The 17,106-nt window shown below is 33.8% G+C and overlaps 1 protein-coding gene across 6 annotated transcripts in view; it reads left to right on the forward strand.

The window, feature by feature from the left end:
- Window positions 1-17,106, forward strand: part of EXOC6B (exocyst complex component 6B) — a 596,645-nt gene that overhangs the window by 248,888 nt on the left and 330,651 nt on the right. For all 6 annotated transcript variants that reach the window (XM_087436583.1, XM_004435543.3, XM_014791430.2 and 3 more), the window contains one exon: window positions 12,382-12,450. In XM_087436583.1, coding sequence (XP_087292709.1) covers window positions 12,382-12,450 — 69 coding nt within the window. The remainder of the gene's footprint in view (window positions 1-12,381; window positions 12,451-17,106) is intronic.

The following is a 17,106-nucleotide window of genomic DNA, read 5'->3' on the forward strand; positions in this document are numbered from 1 at the left end:
TTATACCAGCATTATTGTTTATGAAATTTTATGATTCTGATTTAACATACTTAAGTTTAGTTTTTTTTTTTATTCTCTGAACTAAGAAAGAACTTTTCCCCTTTCCTGTACTTTTAATGGAAGTATACTTAATACGCTCTTTGAGTCAAATGACATTTGTAGGCTATTTGCTATGTCTTTAGCTTGATGATACTTAATAGGAGACCTTAGAATGAGATGGGTAGGAAACCCAAACAGCTAGAACATAGCTTTGCACATGGTGAGCAGATAGTTAATATATTGTTAAACTGAAATAAAGTTTGTGTCAGAGATGGGAAAACTTAATAGCTTGGGGAACCAAAGATGAAGTCATAGTAGTAACTTGTCATCTTGGGTGAAAAACCAACTCACGTGTTGAACCAACTGGCAGAGTCAATCTCTTGATTGCTGAGAAGTGTTGCAGGAAAAGTATTCCCCTTAAAATTCTCTATTTGTGTTTTATTTTTGTCTGAGCTAATGAAAGTGTCACCTTAATTAAGGTCAAGTTTTTTTATGTGTTATATATTCAAGTTGAACTGTATAAACTGCTGTGATTTGACCATTTTTGATTTACAACTTAATTTCAGTTGATATTTAATGGAAATATGTATGATTTCAGGAATTTAGTTTGAATCTCTAATATTATCCTGTGCTATATGCAGATGTTATTACTCTTCTCTAAATATCTAGATAGGAGTTAAAATTTTTTTTAGAAGTAGTAAACATTTTAGATTGAGAATGTATTTATGGATCTAGATTCATCAGGAATATAATGTTTGAGATATTTGAAGATAAAATACAAAGAACCCCTTAAGGTGATATATCATTTGTGAGACGTGGGGCAATTATACCTCCTGAGGGTAGGGTTGTTGTGAGAATAGACTGAATGGACTGAAATAACGCATATAATGCTCTTGTCACAATGTTTGGCACACACAATGCTATCAGTATATAATAGTTACTATTATGGCATTATGACTGTGTGCTTTTTTTTGGAATAAAGATGAAATGTAAGTTGATAATAGTTTTTCATAATGTATATTTGCATGGACTGATATAGACCATCTACTGTAAATAGAAAATCTGCTGGTATAATGCAGTATTGAGTATGAACTAGTTTGAAAAAGCAGGGCCTATGATTTTTTCTATGTTTCTAGGTTAGTTCAGAGCTCTGCATTCTTAGAACACTTCATTGGTAACACACTTATGGCACATCTCATGTTCTGGTCTGTATCTCTCTTAATTTGTTTACACGCTATTAGAGAGCAGTGGTCACCATGTTTTCCAGACAACTCTTCATAGAGAATGGGTCAAATAAATAAATGTTTGTGATCAAGTGATCCATGTCAGGTTTAGCTCTTAAGATTTTGGTGCCTCTTTTGAAATATGGAATTAACAGGATAGAATTGCTAATTTAAATGCAAGTGTCGTGTAATATAAAGCCTTCTAAAATGTCTTGATTATTGTGGTGTGGTACTAATTTTGAGGTAACAGGATGTATTTGTTTGCTGGGGTTGCCATAACAAAATACCACAGATTGCATGCTTAAACAACAGAAATTTATTTTCTCACGTTTCTGGAGGCTGGAAGTCTCAAGATCAAGGTGCCAGCAGGGTTGGTTTCTACTTAGGCCTTTCCCCTTGGCTTGCAAATGGTCACCTTCTTGCTGTGTCCTCACATAGCCTTTTCTCTGTGTATGTATGGCCCTGGTGTGTCTTTCTCTTCTTATAAGGACACCAGTCCTGTTGTATTACGGCTCCACACTTATGACTTCATTTAACCTTAATTACCTCCTTAAAGGCCCCATCTCCAAATATAGTCACATTGAGTGTTAGGGCTTCAACATGAATTCTGAGGGAGACACTATTCAGTCCATAACACAAGTCGATTGGAAAGAACAGAAGATTTGTGTTTAGAAGGTACAAGCTGTGTCAGCTTTGTGCTATTGGAGCAAATCATATAATTTCTCTAAGTATCTCTTTTCTCATCTATAAAATATAGCGACAATAGTTAATTTATGTCAAATTGCTTGTGAAAAATTCTAGTTATTAGTATATTTGACCCAAATTTCAAATTATTTATTGCAAAACTTTCTGTTGATAGGAATGAAAACATGATAGAAAATGAGGATCATTTCTCAGTAAGCTAAAGTGAAATAAAGGATGCCACTAGAACTTTAGAGTTTAAATCAGGGGTTGCAGATTCGCATCCCATGGACCAGAAACAGCTTGCAAATTGTTATTGGCTTGCACGGTGCTTAAAATTTTTTTAATTAGTTGCCAACTTTTAGAAGTCAACTGAAGTCACATAAAAATCAATATTTCCAGCTTAGGCTCTTTCTAAGCATAGTAGTAATAGAATCACCCTGAGTAGCAATTTTGCCACAAGGGATATGGTTTTTCCACTAAGCCACAACCCCTGTTGTGTCTGCACATTGGCAATTGCCATTTATTATCACATTTGTCCTGTTGTTGAGGGAAATAGATTATTACTTATACTGAGTCTCTGTTTAAAAATGGTGAAATGGAAGATAGACTGATAGGGCCGCATGTTTGAAAAATAATGATGAGAACATAGCCTTTTGTAAAAATGAATGGTAGTCCTAGATATTTCATATACAAAGTACATCTATTAAGAAAATAAAATTTAAAATACTGGCCTTCACTTATTCCCAATACCCACCGACCCCTGTAGGCTTTGACTTTTTCACTTCCATTCTTAATGAAAGCTGATCTATTAGGGATATATACAGTCAAATGAAAAAGTAGATACCTACACATATAATCAAATGACAATACAGACAATTTAGAGAGTTGAATGAAAACATCGTGGTGTGCTTTAGACATTCTGTTTTGGTTTTCTTTTTCCCATTCTTTGATCTTTTATGTCTATCTAGTGGCAAAGATATAGTATGGCTCACATTGATTTCAGATCTTTTTAATTTTTTTCATTGTAGTGATAGTATAAAGGTCTTGTCATTTACTTGCCTCAATTATAAACATCTCTTTGCCTTTTCAGATCTTCTAGAATTTCTCCTTTATATATTCATTCAACCACCCCCTTCACTCTGTCCCAAGTTGCTAATAACCCCAACTAGGGAATGTACTCCTTTCCCCCCACCCACCCTTGTCTAAAATACCTAATTCTGCTTTTCCCTGAGGACTAGCTCAATTTCACCTCTTCTGTAACACCCTCTTTTTAAAAATATATTTTTATTTTGAAGAATTTTAAATCTTCAGAAAAGTTGCAAGAGTGGTAAAATGAACATCTAGATACCCTTCACTTAATTACTCCCCTTATTAAATTTTGAAACTTTCTCTCTCTCAAAAACTTGATTTTGAAAGAATCAAAAAATATATCCCCCACCCCTCTCAAAGCTGCACCATTTGAAAGTGGCATATTTCATTCGTCATGTTTGAACTCTCACTACTGCAGTCTGTAGTTTCCTGAGAATGACATTCTCCTTCATAACCCCAATACAGTTATCACACTCAGGAAACTTAACATTGATACAATACTATCATTTAATATACAACCCATATACAAATTTTCCCAGTTGTCCCAATCATGTCTTTTATAGCAGATTTTTTTTCTTTCCTTTTTTCCTTTCCTTTCCTTGCTGTATCCAGACAAGTATCACATGTTGCGTTTAATTTTTATGTCTGTTTATTCTCCTTAATATCCCTCTATTTAGGTACATCTGGTACATCTTCATGATTAGGTTCAGTTTAATCATTTTTGACAGGAATATTATAAAAGTAATATTATGTTCTTTTCAGTACATCACAACAGAAGGTATACAATTGGTTAAGGTGGTGGCTGTCAGATTTCTCCACTATAAAGATACCTTTCCCTCTTTGTAATTACTAAATGAGCTGTGGAATGTTACTTTTAGACCATGGAACTATCCTGTACCCTAACAGTTTTTCACCCAGTGGTTTTAGAATTCATTGATGGTTTTTTCCTGAATCATGGGTTACTATGGTAATTGTAAAATAGTGATTTTTGTATTTTTATAACTTCTTTTGCATTTCATTAGTTGGCATTTTTCTGTGAGGAAGAACTCTCTTTTCTCCCTTTCCTGTTTTTAGTGTCAGTATTGGCATATGGGTTCTTATTTTATATGCGATGGGTTATATTCCATTCTTGTCTTTCATTTTGATTCTCTAATTGTTCCAGATTTGGCCAGTGTGAGTCTCGTCCATTATCCTTTGACATGGCTCATCAATTTTTGACCACTTCCTTTTTTTCTGGCATAAGGTACTCTTGGTTCACTTTAGGTTCTGCACCAGCCCCGGAATCAGCTATTTCTTCAAAGCGCTCTTATTCCTTTTGCTGAAGGATGATATTTAGAAACTGAGATGTGGGCATTAGGTATGCTCCTTTTGTGGAGAGAGCTAAGAGATACACACACCACACCAACACATAAATGTTTTTATAAATTATGTGTTAAAACGGTGCTTCTAATTTCAACCTAATATCACAGGTCTTCCTGTTTTCCTATTCTGTATTTGTATCTCTGAGAATTCTGGTTCCCAGAGTCTCAATATATTTACTCATTTGCCTAATCATATGTCACAAACAAAATAGTTTCAGAATTGCTATGCAAATGTCATTAAAAGCAGTAAATTTTTTAAGTTAAAGATTTCTTTTCAGTTCTTTTTATTCTGCAATATATCCTACTGGGGCTATGTAGTTCAGAGTATTTTGTTCAAATGTTTCTTGGCTACTTTTTTTCTTCTGTGTGATTGTTAGCAAATTGACATAGAATTAGGCTCATTTGTTTCTTTTTGTATTATTTTTTAGAGTTCTCTAATCCTTATTAATTTTTTTGAATATGTAAAATGTGAACATAGTTCAAAAGGTGAAATTATATGAGAAGATATATTCAGAGAAATCTCATTCTCCTCTTTTTGCCTTCTACCCTGGTCTTATTCACCCTTTGTAAGTAATCAGTATTGTTTGTGTGTCTGTACGTACCCTTCCTCAGATCTTATACAACATGACTATTAATAGCGTAATACATATATATTTTTTGTATTTTGTTTTTTCACTTGAAAATATATCCTGAAAATTATTCCATATTAGTTCATAGAAATCTTTCTCATTCTTCTTTTACTGCTAAATAGTAGTCCATTATTTGAATGTGCTGTAGTTTATTCAGCCAATCTCCTATATATTGGCATTTAATGAGTTTCAGTATTTTCCTATTAAAATATAATGTTTCAACTATACCGCTATTAGAATTAGCTAAAAAAAGTACTGACAATACCAACTCCTGGCAGGGAACAGAGCAACTGGAACTCATATATTATTGTGAAAATGCAAAATGGTACAATCACTTTGGAAAACAGTTTAGTAGTATATCATAAAGTTGAACATACACTTACTGTGTGACCCAGCAATCTCACTTCTAGGTTTTTACCTATTATGTTCACACAAAAACCTGTACCTGAATGGTTATAGCAACTTTATTCATACATTGCCATAAAGTAGAAACAATCCAAGTGTCTTTCAATGGGTGATGGGATAAATGAACTGTGGTATATCCATAATTGGAGTATCACTCTGAAATAAAAAGAAATGAACTATCAATACATGAAACAACAGAGATGAACCTCAAATGCAGTATGCTAAATGAAAGAAGCTGGATGCAAAGGCTACATACCCTATTAGTCTATTTTTTACCATACTCCGGAAAATGGGAAACTCTAGGGACATAAAATGGGTCAGTGTTTACCCAGGGCTGGGCATCAGGGAACAATTTGACTACACAGGGGCATGAGGGAATTTTTTGGGGTGGTGGAACTGTTTTTCTATCTAGATTGTGATTTTGATTACAGAACTATATGGATTTGTCAGAACTTATTGAATCGTTCCCTAGAAAGGGTGAATTTTAGTGTATGTAAAACATCTTAAAAAACAGTTTCAAAATAAACCCCCAAATCTGAGAATTGTTTCTGTATAGTCAGAGGTATATCCTCAGGATAGGTTCCTAGAAGCAGGATTGTTGATTCGAGGGGTAAAGGCATGTGTAGTTTTGTTAGAAAATGTCAAATTCTGCTCCATAGAGGTTGTACTATTTTCTACACCTCTCCCCTCCAGCAGTGTATGAGGTACCTATTTCCTTACAGCTTCTTGAAGGATATTTTGTTAAGCTTTAAAATCTTTGCCAGTTGCACAGATGAGAAGTGATATCTCTGTGTATTTTTAATTTGTATTCCTATTACAATGGATGAAATGTAGTATCTTATAAGTTTGAGGGCTATTTGTATAACTTTCTTTTTCAGTAAACTGTCTACTCATGTCTTTCGCCCATTTTTCTAATGATTTTTTTTTCCTTCAATTGTACTGAGTTCTTTATATATTAGGGATGTTAGTTCTTTGCCTATAATATTATAACGCTTTTTTCTATCTACTTTGATCACCTTAATTTTTCCTCCTCTCAGAACTTTTATATTTAATACCATATTTAGTGCTAAATTGCCTTTTTTGCCTAACAGTTTAGAGTTTATTAGCATATAGTGGACCATTGTTAAATAAAGACCAGTTGAATTGAGAAGATTGGCCCTGAGCTAACATTTGTGCCCATCTTCCTCTATTTTATATATGGGATGCCGCCACAGCATGGCTTGATGAGTATGCATAGGTCCGTGCCCAGGATCCAAACCCGTGAACCCCGGGCCACCAAAGTGGAGTGCGGGAACATAACCACTATGCCACCGGGCCCGCCCCTAAGCAGAGAATTCTTGAGGGGCTATCTTTTGATTTTGACCACAAGGTTTTTTGCAGTGTCTCAGTAAGGGGAAATGGTGATTTTTCCTGATTTTCTTCTGCTTAGTGCAAACACTTGAGTAAATTAAGTGGTAATCTATTTAGGGACTTCTCAGGAGGAATTCTAATAATTTGTGAGAAGCTCAATAGCAAAATCCTGTACTTTTTAGGATAGGGCTCTGGTCAGGGTATTCTTATATGTTCAAAGGCTTAGAAAATTCTTTATACTTTTGCTAATTCTAGTCACTTAGGTCTTCTAGGTTGTTGCTGCGTTGGTGGTGTTTAGTCTAGCTCTATGAAAACTTATGTCCAAATGAATTCTACCCTTCTTTTCTCTGAAGTTTTGGAAGCAAAGTAGTACAGAAAAGCACACTGGTGAAAAATGTTTGCCAGATATTCCCTGGCTTCCAGACATAATATGGGCAGTCGAAATTGATCCTCTGAATGCAAAGGTGATGCCCCTTCAGCTAATCATTTGTTGTTTTCTCCCTTCAGAAAGATGCCTGGTACATTTTAATGACTTGAGATCTGATTAATGCTCAGAAATGGGCACCAAGTCCCTGCATTCATTTACCAATACCAAGAGATGGTTTTGTGTAAAGTGGTAATCAAAAGTATTTTCAAGAAGGAGAATGACTCAATTAGTGAGAAACATATCTAAATTCCTTGCAACCGTCTATCTTACTCTTTTTGGATGATCCACCTACTTGGAAAGGTTTCATAAGAAAAATAATGGCCAGTGTGTGTCTGTATCTCCTGGGACAGCTGTGCGAACAACAGGACCAGAGTGCACTAATGCATTTCTATTTTCATGTACGATCTTTATCAGCAGCTAGTACATTTGCTACTCTCCTTGAGTGGTGGGAAGCAAGCAATCTTTTCTTGTGCTGTATTCCCCTTTCCTAATGATAGGCTTACCCAGTAGTAAAGCAGGTAGATTTATCAGGTTGTTGCCTGCAGATACTTTTTTTGTTCCTGCCTCCCTTCACTAGTGAGTCTTTTAAGATAGTTAGTAGAAATAGCTACTAACTCCCAGCTCCTTTTTTGGGGAGAAGGGGGTATTATGAAAATATTAAATGAATGTATCTGTTAAAACTTGAATGCTATCATTTATTTTAAAATCAAAATCTCCTTTTTTTCTTCAATAAGTAAAATCATTTTCCTTATTCTTTATGAGGGAAACTTACCCATTAACCTTTCTATTTTCAGAGACTTCCTTTGACCTGAACTAAGATGTATTAGAGAAGAAGAAAAACATGTCATAAAAGTCAGATCCTGATGTTTTGCAAGAATTTTTATGATCAGAAACTTTCATGTTTCTTTTCTTTCTGATCATCTAATATTCCCATTTCTACTCTGAATCTTTACATCTTCCCCAATATGTATTGTCTGCAGAGGCTCATGAGACTGTTTTTTCAGGGTGCCTTGCATTAATCCTACTTATAAATTTACTTTTCTTACTTTATAGTTTCCTCAGTCTCCAGGCTCTTTTTAGTCATCTCTATAGTGGCACCATGTGATAGTTGGTGTGTTGATAGGATATAATGCTATTTAACAACAAATATTCTACAGACGATAATTAGGAAGTATTACTTTGATGGAAACTGTTAGTAAGAATCATATTGAAACGGACAGATTAGCCATGTATATTGGTGTCTAGTGATATGCAATCATAATGTGTATGTGAATGTGTAATTGTAGAATGTAGTAGTTGCCTCCATGATATCTATCTCTGATGTTGTACTCCAGTCACCCCTAAATTCTTTCAATAGCTTATTATTTATCTGTTACTTTAATATCTTAACTTATATGATATTATAACATGCTCTGAGGCACAGATTTCTTAGTTACAGAATCTAAAATTTTATCTACTGTTTGCTCCTCTCTGAAAATAAAGAGGTTTGAGCTGACAGAAGGCACTAATGCTCTCCATTCAGAAACTATATAGGGAATTAGGCAGCTGCTGTCCTTGGTGATGAAATTATTTCATGTGAATTCACAAAGAAAACAACTAGTTAAAAAAGCAGGGTAATCTTGAGTACACTGTTTGTGGCTACTGTTGGTATCTTCATAGATCTATTTGAACTAGAAAAGTACAGACTCCAGTATCTTAATGTCTTGAGTTCCTGACTGCCAGGCAGAGGAAATGTTTAACTATTTTAATCATGTTTCTGTATCTCAGAAAGAAAGCCCTTATGAGAGGAAATGACAACGTCCTCCTACCACAAAGTTATCTCTTATCAGTTATAGTCTCAGTCGATAATGATTTGTCAAACTTGGACATGTGTAAAATGCAAGGGCTGTGTTATTTACTTTGGAAAGGAAAAATTAGATGAAGCTGATAAAGACGGAGTCATGGCTTTTGTTAGAAGACAGAAACCATTACAGACAGTCATTGTTAGCTTAGGAAAGTGTCCTTGGACCCCTCCCTCTGCCCCAGCTGAAACCTAAACCTGCTTGAATCATTTGCAACTTGAGGGGAGGAGGGGGCAAAGGAGTGGAAGAAGAATGAAGACAGCTTTGACATAGATTTAGCATTTTAAATGGGAAGCAAAATGTGGACCTTAAAGCAGACCTATTTATGTGAGTCAGGAAAAACTGCCTTTTGTTCTTTTCCCCACTCCCATTTATTTAGAGTTTTAAAAGTTCATTTCTGTAGCATTCCTTCACGTCCGCGTATGTTGCTCTCCTCCTTTCGCCTTTCTGTGGATGTAAGTGATTCTTTTTCATTAGTGGAAGCAGAGAAAACATGTCTAGCTCAAAGCAACATGAGTCAGTGCATGCTTTACATACCTTTCTCCTCACAGCACTCTTCTTGGTTCCTCACAGTGTTCCTCACAGAAGGGAGCATGGAGGAAAAGTGATTCTAAATAGTAGGCTATTTTGGGGTGGAGGTAAAGTTTGTGAACTGAAGCCCCATTTTGCTCCTTCTTTTCTTGACTAGATTTCTGTGTGCTGCTTTCAGAGCAGGCAGTCATGTGCTTAGGAGGACAACTGGATCATGGTTTGAGAGGCTAAGAACTAGCAAAACCAATACTTCCAGATCAGGGCACTTTAAACAGTTTGAAGCTGAGTATAATGATGTCAAGACAGCCTTACAGAGAGTAGGTTTGGTTGTAAATATTTGGTGGAGATGACAGGAAAGGCCTTTGTCTCCTCTCTAAATATATCTATTTTTTATTTGGCCCAGATGAACCAATTTTCTTAGCCCATATAAGGGCTCCTGTTAGCTTATTCGTCACAGATTTCTAGGGAAGTTATCCCCTAATGTGGGTGTTCATTCTGTGAGGATGGGTCTGACATGTGAAAGGGCCAAGGCTCTGTCTAAGAAATGACTAGAAGCAGTTTCCTTTTGAATGAAACTATGACTCTGAGTCAAAGCAAAACAAAATAAATAAACTGCATGAAGAAGAACATAAAAACAAAGTTGTGATAGAATTTTTTATTCAAAATTAGTTAAGAAAATTTCCTTAAACTTTTTGTAAATATATATTTAATAAATGACGTTATAATCATTAATTCTAAATAAAAGAAAAAAGTTTCATTTCCTACACAGATAAAGTTTTGTTTTACATCTTTCTTGTCTTTTTTTATATGCATGCCTAATTTTTATGTGGTTTAAATACTATTGTAAATATAATTTTATGAAATTTTTCTATTTTTCTTCTTTTGAGATTGTTTCACTTAGCCATAGTTTTCGTTAGTAGGCTTTTTTTCTGGAAAGATAAAGTAAATTTTCTTCAAATCTCTGCTTTGCAATAAAGAGGGGAGACTGTAAAGATGCTTTAATGTTGTCGTTTGCATAAGACTGCCTAAAATGATCACCTGTTGCCTCTTTTTTTGTTATTAAGATGAAAATGAGTGTCCATTTGTACTTTTAAAGTTACTTTTTTTTTTTTGCTGAGGAAGATTTACCCTGACCCAATGTCTGCTGCCAATCTTCCTCTTTTTTCCTGAGGAAGATCCTCCCTGAGCAGACATCTGTGGTCAGTCTTCCTCTATTTTGTATGTGAGCTGCCACCACAGCATGGCCACTGAGGAGTGGTGTAGTTCTGTGCCCGGGAACCAAACCCAGGCCACCGAAGTGGAGCTTGCCGAACTTAACCACTAGCCCACCAGGGCTGGCCCTTAAAGTTACAATTTTTACATACATTTTAATCTTACTTTTTCTTTAACTACATGGTACCCATCTGTCCATAAATTGTTTCTCTCAGTAATTTTGCAATGCTTGCTAACTTTTCTAAAGGGTTTTTTTCCCTAAAGTAAAACTATGCTTGGGCCATCGTGTAGGATCTTGAGCACCTTACTATCAATCTTTGGATTCACATGAAAGTTTGTTTTGAGTGCTTACACAGTATATAGCACTATGAAGTTCTTAAACAGAGAGATTTAATCTCTGCCCTCATGGGTGCAAAGCAAATGAAAAGAATAGTCAATAAATTTGAACCAGTAAATATAGAGATGTGATTGTTTTGGAGGGAAAAGAAAGTAGACATTGTAGTGTTGAATTGTGGAATGAATAGATTGCATTAGGAAAAGCATCTTGGTGGAAGAAGCTATGCCCCCAAAAAAGAAATGAGGCTTACTTTATGGAATAAGGGAAACTGACCTTGTAATCATGAATCAGCCCAAGCTAGTTTAGATATGCCTGCTGCTTATATTCTGATGAATCATACAGTTACCTGTGTTACAGTAAAAACTTCATCTAGGTCTTTACTTTGATTATTTCTTTATGTAATTTTGTCTTTTCTTTTTTGCTTTATTTTGTTTTGTTCAGTATTTACTTTCAGTGTCTCTTTTTTTGTTGTTAAATTCATATAGGTCAACTGATAGTTTCCCTTTTCAGAGAAAATTGAGGCCAAAGTAAATTGTAACTTACTCATGTCAGGTCACATAAATCAGTTTTCGCACTCTGACTATACTCCAGTTCTTACCTGATGTTTTTTGTCTTACTTTCTCTCTTGATGTCGAAATTTAATGTGTATGCATTGTTCATATTATAATTTGCTGGTATTACTTCTAGGTTTGGCTTTTTCATTCATTATCTTATTTTTTACATGATCTCCCTTTTCTTCCTAGCATATTTCTGTATTCTGATTGCATGCTGACTTAAATATTCATTAATTCTCATGCCCTTCAGAAGTTGGCTGGCAGGTCATTTAATTTATCCTGTGTGGCATGTTTTATTTTTGACCGCTGAACTTATTTTTTTTATGTGCACTACCCTGTATCTAAGAAGACAAAGTCAAGTTATCAGTCATGTTCCCACCTTCTTCTTCTTTTCCCTTTGGAGGCCCGTAGCCCAAAATGTATTCCTAAAAGCAGATGCAGGACCAGTGACACCTGTTACTCTTCTCTGCTATCCATCCTTCTGCTCTGTGTACCAGCCTTGGTGTTATCTTCAAAGTTTATTAATCCCATGGCTAAAAAATCAAAACTAGGTTTCTGGGAGCATGGTTTGTTGTTTTGTGTTTCTCTCTTAGAAGCTAGAGCTGGCCTTTTTTATTTATACTTGAGTAGTAACAATGCATGCAATTGCTCTTCATAGCTTTGTTTGAATATTATGTGACAATCTTGCTTGTTTTGCAGGTACCTGGGGCCCAAGATTTGGTGGACTTCTCTCCTGTTTATCGATGTCTACACATATATTCTGTCTTGGTGAGTCTTTATCTGTCTCTGCCTAATAAAGATGTATATTGAATTCAAAACTCTGCTTTCTCACTTTTGATAGTTTTTTAATTTATTATTAAGAGTGAGGAAAGAGAAACAATTATTTAAGGAGTATTAATTATAAAAAATAATGCTTCTTAAATCTTTTATTTATGTTTGCCATATGATATGCCATAGCTAGTAATGTTAATTTCAAACATATTATTAGATTAGAAATAGTCTGTTTAGACTAGAAATAGTCATATACACAGTCAGATATCTGTTCTTAATTTAATAATGTAGTTATTTAAATTAAAATATCCTATCTTTTGCATATTAAAATTATGTTTGTAAAATGTTTAGTTTTTGATTCCTGATGATAGTTATTCCTTTTGTCATATGAAGCATATGGAAAGGGGAACCTCTCGAGGGGAAGAATATTATGGGTGTTAATGGTATTCTAAGAAATGGCCCTCTCTGTCTTAGTAGTAAACCTATATGCAGAGATACAGATACACACAAAGTCAATCAAAAATTAAACCACGAAGCTAAAGTATCATCAAAGACAAATTGATGATAGAAGTCCATTGTTGTTATCTTTTATAGCAAAAGTTCAGTGAAACTTCTATCAGGTTGTTTTTAGTATGTTTGACTATGTCTTATTACCCAGTCTGTTATCCATTTTCTCTCTTCATATATTTAACATAGTGTCACTTAGTCATTACTCCAGACAGTTTGGGACACTGGCCTGAAGTATTTTGTGGTGATCTCTATGAATCTGAGAAAAGACCTGGTAGCTTCGTCACCTCTCCTCTCCTTCTCCCACTTCTCCTTGCCTTCTGATTCCTTCTTCCCCACTCCTGCTTTTCTCCCTTTCCAGTCCTTCTCTCCATCTGTCATTCTTCGTTGTATAAAGGTGAAGCAGGATATAGATTGAGTTGTATCAAGGCATCTAAAATAAGTGGACAGTTTTTTTTTCAATCTCATATATAGGAAATTAAATAAATCATATACATCTTAGTTTGTTACACATTATTAACATCATTTTATACAAGGACCCCTCTTGTATTTTATTTTATCATGTTTTTTCCATTCATCCCCTATTCACAAGCCCACTTCTCTCTCATCTCCAAGTATACTAACTCTAGGATGTTTAGTATATGATCATGGTTATATTTGTATCCTTAAAAAAATATATAGTAATTTTGTATATGTAGGTGTTTTAAATCCACTCAAATGGTGTTGTCTTACGGATCTGGTTCTATTTCTTGTATTTTTATTCAGCACTATTTGTAATATCTATCCTTGTGATAGTCTGTATATCTAGCTCGTTGCCTCCCACTTCATGATAGTTAACTGATGGTTTGTAATTTGCTGTGTTTTAATTATTTGTTACTTTAATGATCAACACTTAAATTGCCTCTAACATTCTGCTGTAACAAGTAGTATCCCCTTATAGACTGGTATGTAAGTTTCCATGGTTTCTATACCTAGGAGTGGAGTTGTTGGGTCATAAGGTATATGTATAGTACTTAATATCACTGATTTCTAATTTCTGCTAACCCAATAGATATGAAATGATATCTTTTTGTTTTAATTTGCATTTCTCTGATTACTGGTAACATTGTACTTCTCCTTATAGACTTAGTAATCGTTTAAGATTTTTCTTCTCTAAACTGCCTGTTTTTAACCTTTGTTCAATTTTGTGTTGGATTTCTTGTTTTTGTTTTCTCTCTTTGCTGGAAAGAGAAATTTCAGAAACTCCTTATATTTTGTAGATACTGACAGTTTAGAATATTGCAAATGTCTTTTTTCCAGTTTGCCGCCATACTCTAAACTATGTCTATATTATCATCCATGAAATAGAAAACCTTGATTTTGATGTAACTAAGTCTATCAATTTTAATCTTATAGTTGGTATTTTTTGAGTCTTGTTTTAAAAAATATCCCTCTCTATTCCAAGTTCATAGCACATTCTCCTTACATTACCTTTAGCGTTTTATCATTCACATTTTGATCTTGATCCATCTTGGGTTCACCATTGTATATAGTATGAAGTAGGGATCCAACTTAATTTTTTTCTATATGATGAATTCAGTTTTGCCAATCCCATCTACTGCATGAGCTGTACATTACTCAGTGATTCCTGGTAGCACCCCTGGCATACACTAAATATTCATATTTACATGAAGCTGTTTCTCAGCTTTATAGTTTGTTATATTTGGTTTTGTGAAAGAAATTCCCTCTCATTTCTCCTTTTTTAAATTGCCTTCACTATTTATAGACCTTTATTTGTCCATATATATTTTAGAATCAGTTTGAGTTCATAAAAATAATCCTTCTAGAATTTTGGTTGAATCAGTTGAATTTATAGATAAATTTTGAGAGGAACTGACAACTTTATAATGCTAAGTCATGCCATTTATGGAAGAATAAGATCTACTTTTAAATTATTTAATTGAGCTTTTTTTAATATTAGCAGTCTTGGGCATTCTTTGTTAGGTTCATAGGAAAATACTTATAGTTTTTGTTGCTATTTCCTACTTTATTTTCTAATTAGTTATTGCTGATATTGAGGAATAGTATTAATTTCTGTGAGTTAACTTTACATCTGACAATCTTGCTCAACTCTTTCATTAGTTATTATAGTTTGTTTTTGGTTTATGATATGTTTTCTGTGTAGCTGATCATAATGTCTGCAGATAATGATTTTTGTTTCTTTTCTTCCTATCCATATATCTCATTGTTCTTTCTATTGTCTTATTGTATTGACTAGGATCATCATTACTTTGTTGTTCAGTAAGATGATAGTGGCCATCCTTGTCTGATTTCTGATCTCAAAGAGAATGTATCTAAAGTTTCTCCATTAACTGATGTTTGTAATAGGTTTTTGGTAAATAGTCTATATCTAATTATTTCTAGGCTCCTGAGAATTTTTTTAGTAAAACGTAAATAAGTGTTGAATGTTATTGAATTGATTTTCCTAATTTATTGATATAATCCTGTGATTTTTATCCTTTAGTTCATGAATGTGGTGAATTTTATTGATAGATTTTTCTGATATTAAACCATCCGTGTATTCTTTAGATAAATCTAACCTGATAAGGATGTATTACTGCTTTTTTTTAAACATCCTGTGGAATTTAACTATTATTTGTTTATTTTTAATCTTTTTTGTATTGATATGTATAGTCATAAGTAACACAGGCCTATACTTTTTTTTTGTATAGTCCTTATGTGGTTTGTAAGTCAATATTATTTTAGCCTCATTAAAATTATTGAACATCCTTCCTTTTTGTCTGTTTTATGAAATGATTTATATAAGATAGGAGTTACCTGTTCCTTGCAAGTTGAGTAGAAATCACATATGCAGTAATATGCATTTTTCCTTTGCCACATACTTGTTCCTTTCTCTCTTATCATCTTGTTTACATGCTCCATGATTTTATTTAATCTCTTCAATCGTATAACTGGTTATGGGAGTTTACAGTTGTTGTGTTTAATCTAAATGTCTATAGAAAAAGAACCATATTCACTCATATCAAGTTTCAAGGTAACTTATTGTAAATCTCATAATTGCAAAATCGAGTGCATTTTTTCTCTTAAAAGTGTAAAATCTATGAAAATGGGTAGTTTGTTTAGTTTAATGTTATATCTTCAGTACCAACGACAGTACTTTGCATATAGTAGGTACTCAATATATATTAGTTGAAAGAATAAATGAATAAGTGGTAGCTAAATAACGTAGTATATTTGTTTGAACATATGCTAACTCAGACCTTATTATTCATTTACTTATTCAATAAACACTTATTGAATTTCTCTTCTGCATGAAATGGATTTGGAGAAGCAAGGCTGGCTATATAAATAAATCAAGGATTTAATGCTTTAAAAAAATTACAATCTACCAGGAGAGAACTTACAGTCTTTGAATGACTATAATTTGACAACACTATGTCTCATCACTATGTGTATGTTAGTTTTTGTAAGCTTTATTAAAATTTTATGATATAGAAAATGTAATAGATTTTCTCAAGTGAGAACTCTAATAGTGATTCTTAAGCGTACTGAAGTAATTTATTTACACACTTACTAGCTGTGTGGTGTTAGGCAAGTCACTTAAACCTTAGCTTTCTCATATATAAAATGTGATAATAATTTCCTACTTAGTGCAGTTATAAATATTGTATGAATGGTGCCTAGCTCAGTCTGTGGCACATAATTGGCATTTAATAAATGGCAGTTAATATGGCAAGAATTATGTATCTCTGATGCTAATTATTAGACACATTATTGGTATTTTAAAAAATATGTGACATAAAGTATAAACATGTAGATAGAGGTTCTAGTCTGCCATCAAGATACAAATTTTGTCAATTATTTAAAATTTACACATTTGTATATTTAAATACAAAGACTGTATAGTCCTAAACTGTGAGGACTAAACAGAAGGACCTTAAACTGCCCTTTTAAAAATAAATTCTACACACTAGTATTTTGTAATGTTGAAATGTTTGGTATTCATAAATTTTCTATAACAATTTGATAAGGCATTGTTTATATGGCAGAAGCAGGCCGCTTCCTCCATTCATAATGTTCCCTAGTTTTGAAAAGGTACAACTAGTGGTAAGACCTCAGCTCTGTTTTTTCTGAAACATATCTTTA

Source organism: Ceratotherium simum, chromosome 11 (assembly GCF_057802395.1).
Source record: "Ceratotherium simum simum isolate JZ-2026a chromosome 11, ASM5780239v1, whole genome shotgun sequence".
Taxonomy (NCBI): Eukaryota; Metazoa; Chordata; class Mammalia; order Perissodactyla; family Rhinocerotidae; genus Ceratotherium; species Ceratotherium simum.